The sequence below is a fragment of the Gymnodraco acuticeps genome, unplaced genomic scaffold, assembly GCF_902827175.1.
Source record: "Gymnodraco acuticeps unplaced genomic scaffold, fGymAcu1.1, whole genome shotgun sequence".
NCBI classification, from domain to species: domain Eukaryota; kingdom Metazoa; phylum Chordata; class Actinopteri; order Perciformes; family Bathydraconidae; genus Gymnodraco; species Gymnodraco acuticeps.
Genome location: NW_022992177.1, coordinates 1,581,788 through 1,590,871, shown reverse-complemented (window position 1 = coordinate 1,590,871; position 9,084 = coordinate 1,581,788). Strand labels below are relative to the sequence as shown.

The 9,084-nt window shown below is 41.8% G+C and overlaps 1 protein-coding gene across 1 annotated transcript; it reads right to left on the bottom strand.

The window, feature by feature from the left end:
* Positions 1-229: 229 nt before the first annotated feature.
* Positions 230-8,944, bottom strand: fan1 (FANCD2 and FANCI associated nuclease 1). Its single transcript, XM_034204793.1, has 13 exons — positions 7,762-8,944; positions 7,241-7,381; positions 6,715-6,916; positions 6,397-6,630; positions 5,809-5,940; positions 5,602-5,710; positions 5,375-5,494; positions 5,097-5,261; positions 3,960-4,122; positions 3,780-3,883; positions 3,505-3,699; positions 645-773; positions 230-497 (listed from the first exon to the last, which is right to left on the bottom strand). Exons 1-13 carry the CDS (start codon positions 8,942-8,944, stop codon positions 360-362), a joined length of 3,015 nt encoding a protein of 1,004 aa, XP_034060684.1. The 3' UTR covers positions 230-359.
* Between the last annotated feature and the right edge of the window lie 140 nt (positions 8,945-9,084).

Below are 9,084 nucleotides of genomic sequence, written 5' to 3'. Positions count from 1 at the left end.
CATTGTTTGCTGTGTGAACCTTGGATTTGTTTCATGTCATACGTCAACTCTAATTATCTGTAGGCAATCTATTTCTGTTTCTCAGTGATGATCTTGACCTTCATCCTCTTCCCGCTGATGCAGTGGTTTCCCTCAGGTTAACGCCACATATTGCAAGGCACACTTCCTTTACAGAAATAGGATCACATCTGTGACATGTTGAAGATGAAGTGAGTTTTTGAGATGAACATTGGTTCTAGATGATCATGAATCAGAAAAAGTACCCAGATATTTTCTCCCAGAGTCTTGTCTGCTGATGTTTCCATTTTGACCACAATCTGATTAATTAGCAGCTTTTCAGTCAGTTTCTCTGTGTCTGTTTATTCCAGACGAGCTCCTCTGGCTCCTGTCGCCGTCACGTGACACACCTCCACATCTGCCCCCAGCTTCTGAAGCTCATCCAGCCAGATCTGCTGCTTCTGGGACAGCCGGTCACTTGGTCCCTTCACCTCCACCAGCTACAACAACAAGACAGCCCACATTGAAACAGTCCATTGCATGCTGCAGCACAATCGATGTAAAGGAATCAGGTACCACAGAGTGTCGAAATCCACACACAAAGAACAATATCAAATTCAGAAATCAATTATATGGTGTGGTCTCACCTTGTAGGTGTTGTTTGAGGTGTTCCACACCACTAGATCAGGCAAACCTCCACGGCAGTGTCTGTAGTCCTTTGACATTCGTTTTATTACCCCTCCTAAGAAGGCTCCTCTCATGCATGACACAAGGGACTGCGATAGAAAAAGTGGTGTTAGAAACTACAGTGACATGCAAAGGTAGACAACATCTGTTTTAACTTAACCTGTCATAGCATATCAAGGCCACTTTGAATCTTTACATGGGCCTGTCCATCTGTAACAACTGTATAATGTATATTGTGATATGTAGAGTATAAAAATGTTGTGTTTCCAATATGAATTGCCAACTCATGTTTGTAAATGGGGCTGTCAAAACATTAGAAACACCTCTCAATAATATGAAGTCTATTTGAACACCACTGAAATCTATGACCTCAATAATAAACATTAAAGTGGACCTATCATGCTATATTTGAAACATACATTGTAGGGCCATACCTATATAAAACATGTCTGTGAATTTTTTTTCATGCATTTTAGCCATGCCTCATTTCGCTCTATAGAGTGGCGAAGTCACGCCCATCTACTTCCGCCCCATGGGACCTTATTTCTGAAAAATTATGTATTGAAGTCAATGGAGAGAGAAAACGTATCTTTCGATCCCATTTGAATTGTGCCATGAATTACACATATGATGTTTGTCAATCTTAAAAAATCATTTCCATTTAAAAAAAGTCACAGTTTGTCTTAAAACTGTTGAAATATAAGACTATGATAAATACGCAACTAGAAAGACTACAAATCCCAGAGTCGCGCACATTAACATAACACATTACACTCGTGTTACTCACCTAAACCTTGTAAAGCCGGTCCCGCATGCTGGCTCTTACGGAACCGACTAACTCCCCTTTTGTGTATGTACAGTTCTCAACATGGCCATGACTTGTAGTGATTTTCACCTCTTTTAATACTTTTCACTTCATTCTGAAAGAAAGAGGTGAAATGTGCTAAGGCGACGGCCATCTTGGTGTTGGTGAGGTATGCACAGGGTTGGGAGGGTTACTTTGTAAATGTAATCAGTTACTGATTACTGAATACATGGCTCTGAAAGTAATCCGAATACAGTTACAGTTACGTGTCTTAAAAAAGTAACGTAATCAGATTACTTTTAGATTACTTTTGGATTACTTTCTTTTTCCATAACAGATGGTATGTTTTGGTGAACAGGAGACACAAAAAGCTAAAGGAAACTGAACGTGTTTTTACTGTTTTAATGGCGTATCAAGAGCACAACTGAAACATAACATCTGAAACGATGTAACAACATAATAAACTTGTTGGGGATGCAGTTTGGGATGTGAGGAGTGAGGGACACGGCTTAGATCGGGCGTGTCGCCTTCTGTCCTGCCAGTGTTGGCAGGACATGAATTAAAATGTCGAACTCTGACTTCATTTTAAGGACATTTCGGTCAGGGGTGTATTTTTGTTTAAGCACCGGATTGGCAAAACAGGAGACTGTGCACCAGTCTGCCTTGATCTATGAATTCATGTCCGTGACACTCACAGTATCTGCTGCCCGCAGCTATTTTATAGAAGGAAAACCTCCTTCACTTCATGAAATCTCTGCAGCACCAGGAGGCAGCGGGAGGGTTAACTCAGCCTCTGAGAAGACGAGCGTGCCGTGCCTTTCACGCACCGCCTTCACTGTGTTTACCTTCAGAATCATTAGAAAGGCTAAAGAGCGGTGTGGCTGAGGTGTTTTAACTCCACACACCTCTACACACATACACACACAGACGCGCGATTTAAACGAAGACTTTTGTTCCTCCATGTTTCGTTGTTATCGTTTCATTGAGCGGACCCGCCCCTTTTTTTTTTCAAACGCTTCCTTTTTTGGATCATCGCTGTGATGATTCGGCTGTACCTTTAGTAATGAATATTTAATGTTGTGAGGAAATCTTTCCACCAATAATTCCAATAAGTATTCCAAAATGTATTCACTTCAGGTTTACGAAAGTAACTGTAATCAGGTTACTCGTTTTTCAAATGTAACGCGAGCTGAATACAGTTACTTGATTTTTGTATTCTGATTACGTAACACCGTTACATGTATTCCGTTACAACCCAACCCTGCGTATGCAAGACCAGAGTTGTAGTTCATTGAGCGCTTCACACAAAAAAATGTGTTACTTCACAGTTTTACGACACATTTTTATTTGTTTTACTTGCAAAATGATCTTTTAAATTGACAAACATCATATGTGTAATTCGTTGCACAATTCAAACGGGATCAAAAGATAATCTTTCTCTCTCCATTGACTTCAATACATGATTTTTCCAAAATAAGGTCCCATGGAGGTCCACCGGAAAGGGAAGGACTTCGCCACTCTATATGCTCTTTTCCAGCCCTGTTTTTGCAAGGGCTGATTCTGCTTTTGTGGCAGACTGCAGCGCCACTTACAGGCCTGGCATATGTACTACAGCGTCTCCAGTGCTTTCGAGCGGTCTCTCATTCCCCTGATAGGTGGAGAGTTGCCCATATAGGCGGAGCACCCCTTTTCTGACGTCAGAAAAATTCAAATAATAATCAGCTCCGTTGCAGCCCCGTTTTTAGAGATTTGGGTATGGAGGAAAAGAGAGAGGATTGTGTTTTCTGACACTTGGTGAGTTCCCTGACACATATTCATGTAAAAAAGACGTACAAAAGTGCATTTTGCATGATAGGTCCCCTTTAAAGTAAAACTAATACAGCGCTGTGCCAATCAAATCTAAACATGTTTATTATTTGAAAAGGTAGAGTTTGTGGCTGAGCAGTTGCCTTGTTTTGAATTCGATTTTTCAAGTGGCCACTATGTGTATATTTACCAGCTGGACAAATAAATACCTGTGCCTGTTGCAGGGATGAGAAGCGCTCCCAGTTGACCAGTGAACACACTTTACCCTCATGGGAGGTCCACACCTCTGCCAACATGTCATGCAGAGTCTCCACAGAAGCCTCGCTGAGTAACTGCACACGACAATCTATCGCCTCTTTTCTGTTCTCATAGAAACAGTCAGTGTAAAGGTCCAGCGGACATGTCTGTGAGAAGAAAGGCAGATTAGTTTAATTGGTATTTCATTGAAATCTCATAAATACTGTATTCATAGGTTTTACTTTACCTGGTATAGATTCCTAAAAACATCTGGAATACCCTCCATAAAAATGATGTCCCATAGCAGAAGGCCAAACAATGTTGAGAATGTAGAGCCCTCGCCATGGATCCCTGTTACATGAATAATACATAAATAACAATAAAGAATACAGAATGATGTTTAATAGGTAGCAGCAAAACTGTTTACCTTGGTCAAAGCCTTGTTGATGGTAATGTGCTAATGACAGGTCTTCCACAGAGCATATAATAGTGGCATCAGCACTCTCGCCCCCATCTCCAATTGCTGGTAAAAGAAACCTAGATTTCCCCATGCCCCCCTCGTGGGGGAACAGCTGTCCCCGGATGGTCACCTGCAGACAAAGGTACAAACAGTATTTCATACATTCATTATTTTATATACAACCAACGATGATGTAACATTAGGTTATCTTGGCAAATTGATATTCCGTCCCCGACTTGCGCTACGTTTATTAAACATTGACAGAGGAAGAGTCAGTAGCTAATGTGTGTGTGACGTTTGTATTTGTGTTTCAGGTTCAAGGCTTGATAGATGCCAGTCATTTCATGAGTGTGTGTATCTTTAAAGACAATATCCTGTCACCTCGTAGGCATTTAAAGAGAACAATTAAAAAAATATATCAGAAGAAATTATTCAGAGCTGCTAAATCTGGTGGTTTAAGGCTGAGTGCTGGAGAGAGGGTAAGAGACTGTGAGTTGAGAAAGAGGAGAGGAAAATAAATGAGAGTCGAACATGTTTGTTAGGCTTGAGGTGGTAAGAAATGTAACAACATTTCAGCTCAGCAAATGTCATTATTGCTGTGATGTTCTCTTTATACTTGACCGCACTCCCCACTCTAGCTGACATAGTGGTTGCCTTACTGCTCTCTGTACTCATATTATTCAGTGCTCATAGTGAAAGTATCTTATGAGGTGGTTAGAAACATAACATTAAACTCAGCAAATTAGATTACTCCAGTGATGTACTTTTGTAATCAAATACATACATTTCATACTGTATACTGTATGTTCTAAACTGTGATTGTTCTTTATCATTCTATATATATATATATATATATATATCTTCTTTAATTGCTTGTAAAGCGCTTTAACCACCAGGAAAAGCGCTATATAAATGACATGTATTATTATTATATAATTTTATTGATTCATTTATTTAACAGGGACAGTGCACATTAATTAACATTGAGTTAGCCAAGAGGCTATTTTTCATCTGTAGTCCCTGGTAATCTATATAAATGTTGATTTTGTGGCCATTCTTATTCCATTATTGTAAGTATTGGGTGTTGAGCTGTGCTAGACTCACATGAGTGACATCTTCAACTTGGATAGTGGGCATGTCGTTCATTTGCAGGCGAAGCTTCTTCAGGCTGGCAGACTCTTTCATCCTGACAGCTCTCTGATGGAGAGACAGTTTGTGTCCAGTACGCACCAGAGGGTCTGACATCCCATCTCTGATAGCACAGATAGCCTGAGAGCAATGGGAAAAGAACTCTGTCAAACAAATAAAAACACCATAGCTATTGTTGAGCACTCACACAAAGAGATAGATGATTAAATGGAACCACGGGTAACAGTGCTCACTTGCTCAGGTTTTTTAAGGTGCTGGTGAAGGTTGAGTGCCAGTCTGTCCCACCATCGGCCTCGGCTGTCAGGACAGTAAACAGATTGCGACAGTAAGGACTGCAGCTCCTCTACTGCTTCCTGCAAACCAGAAGAAGAACCATTAGAAATGTAACCCCTGAATACACACTTTTCCCTTTTAAAATACTTTTATTTGATCTAAATGCGAGCGGACAGGGTCAGAAAACCTCATAGCAACGTAGCCTTTGCGAGATCTCCACCCCTCTGGTTAAGACCCGAGTGTAAGCCCATCCTGTAGTGAAGCTGCGCAGGAACACAGGCAGCTCCTCCTTGTGACTATCCAATCGAACACAGTGGTAATATTAGCATTAAACGATATCCAGGGAATTCACATCTTGGTTTAAGACAGAAGCAATTTAAAAGATGTATGTCACCTGAGGTCATGGTTTGTCCTCAGCTCCTTCCAGACGCTTTTAGCCGCAGTATAGAGCTCCATGGCCTCCTCCCATTGACCCCCCTGCATGGCTGACACCACCTCCTGCAGGGTCCGCATGGATGCTTCGTATCTAGTGGGATAGATGGGATCATGAGTATTAATTAGGACTGTAACGGTTCCTGTATTACTACCGAACTGTCACGGCACGGTAAATATAGTCAAACACTGAATACTTTTGTTTGTTAATGTTAACATTTAGCCAATGTGACACATATTAAAACACTCCTAATGCAAATGTTTTAATTTGTATATTTTGGAGGATAAGCCTTTCACGTTTATACATAGCCTTTTGTGAATTGTTGTCTTCCGGAAAAAGTTGTGTGCCTTGCACTGCTGTCTACTCAAAAGAAATAAAAATAAAGCTAGCCTTATGCATATGGAGTTTTTCCACTGTACCGCAGTTATTGCACACCATAAAACTGGGAACGATTCTAACTGTGACTTCGGTATACCGTTCCAGCCCTAATATGTATTCTGTATATACAATACATTATACTACATTTGAGCTCTTTGTGCAGCCCCGCACCTGATGAGATCCTCTCTGTCCTGGAACACCTTGGCTGAACGCTGCACGGTGTAGTCTGGGAAGGCCAGGCGTCCGGAGTTAACCAGCAGGATGGTGAACAGCTGGCTCTGCCCACCAGCCGCCGTCTCCTCGTCCTCCAGGGTGTCCGTCAAAGAGAAGAGGAGAAGGATCCGAGAGAAGACGGCCCGAGCACCGCGACACAGGCGCACACAGGAACTTGCAAGCTGCTTTGCCCTTTAAAGGTAAGAGGAAACAAGGGTGAGATCATTACTGCAATACTAGAACTGTCAATGCACACAATGTGTTTGATCATCTCACCTTTTGAGGATGACAGCCCCAATGTTGTTCTGAGCAGCGGACAAAGAGAAGAGGGACTTTTGCCGGCTCAAACGGAGAAGTCCGTCCACCAGCTGCTGTTTCTGAGTCCCAGAATTGCCCAGATGGAAAGTCTTAGCCAGAGATTTGAGATCAGGAGCGGGCAGGAGATCCAGAGTCTCCCCCAAGTCCTGAAGGTCACGCTCTATGATTTTCAAAAACAGCAGAGATGAGCATTAACGAGATAAAACTAGAAGATGTTTTCGATGTGGTGTTACAGCAGGATAACAAACAGTATGTTCTTAAAAAGACTTTATTCATATAGCTATTTTCAAAAGAATGTTACAAACATTATATGGCAAAAAAGATTGGTACTATACAACTTAGCTAAAACTGTAACAATATAACAAAATCAAAATCCTTCATTAACAACATCATACTGTCAATATACAAGTTCCAAGTCATTCAAGAGGTGTTCTCTTCTAAAGAGGCTCCATAAATAAAAAAGATAGTATTAGATATCATTTACCTGACTGTAGAAAACCAGCTTGAACCAGCTCCTGAGCCACAGGTCCCAGATCACTGCATATCTCTTCATAATGCAGTTTATTCACTTGGAGCCACTTCAGTTTCCTCTGAAAGAGTCTCACATACAGCTTCTGCCCCATGGCTTGAGAGGGGAAAATACATGTGAGTGATGAGGCCTCTCTTCAAATAAACAACAATAACAGAAGGTAGAGCTGCAACAATCTGCCTACTACTCAGATAGTCGATCACAAACTATTATGGTAGTCGGTTCATCTTTAATCATTTAATAATATTTCATGCAAAATGGTTGAAAAGGTCGTTTTCAGTCTCTAAAATACAAATATGTCCTGCTTTTCTGTTTTACAGCATACATATAACACTAGATACTTTTGATGTCCGGACGTTTAAACAAGGCATTTAAAGACATCCCTTTGGACAAACTAGTATGTCAATGTTTTACTATTTTGTCCTTGTGTAACAATTCATAATCTACCGATAATTCGAGTTTTATATCGGCATTACCTGAGAGTTTCTTGAATGCATGGATGAGTGACATGTCATCCTGATTGAACAATGACCTGTCGTCCTCATTCTCCAGCACAGCCTGTAGTACGGTCAGGAAGTTACGGAGGTAGTAGGGAAGCCGTAGGGGATCCACAGCCTGGTCACTCGGGATGCTCTCAGTAATAGACTCTGACTGTGTGTCACTTTTGATCGCTGCATCATTCGTTTCCTCTGAAGTCAGAAGGGGGTCACAAGTAGTGGTAGAAGGTCCCTCAGTTTTAGTCTGGTCTGTATCAGCCATCGCTGCTTTAATGTCACTAGAAAACACCTCCTCTGGCTCAACGCTGCTCCCCTCATATTTTGCTTTCTTTCTTAGTCCTGACGCGCTGCCAGTGGAAGGTGTTCCCTTTTTTCTCTTTGATAGTTTAGACTCTTTAGAGGAAGAAGAGAGCTGCTTTAGAGTAACCACTTTCTCTGATTTAGGAGCTTTGCGTTCAGGATTACGTCCTTTGTCTGAACATGAAATATCTTCCACTGCTGTTGGAGAGTCATTACTAGTGTCTGTGAGGTCAATGACTGTCACACCATCTGGTTCGGCTTCTAAAGTCTGAATATTTTCTTTCTGTGAGCTGCTGAGGGTCCCAGGAGATGAACATATCGCCTTTTCAGGATCCATTGGTGCCCGTTTATCTCCTGTCTTTGTCCTCTTAGGTGACTTATGTCTTTTCATAGATAACTTGGAGGAGAGACTTCCCAGGTCAATGGTCCTCACCACACTTTTACTTCTCAATTCCAGTGGTGCCTGCTGAGAATCATTCTTCTTGAAATTAGGGCTGGTCTTGGTGCCTTTGATTTCTTCTTCATTCTTTGGATCCAGCTTTAGGGACTTTGGGGGATTCCGTATGGGGGACAGCTGCTTGCTTGGCATGACAGTATTACTTGCTGAGGCTGCATTGCTGTCTCCTCTCTCAAAGTTCTGACATTGCAAATCAATGTGCTCATTGATCTTGAATCTTGGTACCAGCTGGCCACACAGGGGGCAGGCCAGCCTAGGGGGGGGCTGGCTGCTGAAGAAGGAGCTGATGGGAGGTGTGGCGGTGGCAGGACTGGCATAAATCCCAGCTTTGACATTGCCTTTCTTCTTACTCTTAGACAATGACAAACTTCCTCTCGGTCTTACTTTGCTGGCTCTTTCCGTCATGATGCAGGAGGAAGTGCTGCTCAATACAAGGCTTTTTTAGAAGCTTTTCTTTGTTGCATACTATGATACGGATAGGCTCGACAGATACTGCTAATGGCTCTGTTTGGCTAACTCGACTCATAAAAACACTTTATTTTAAA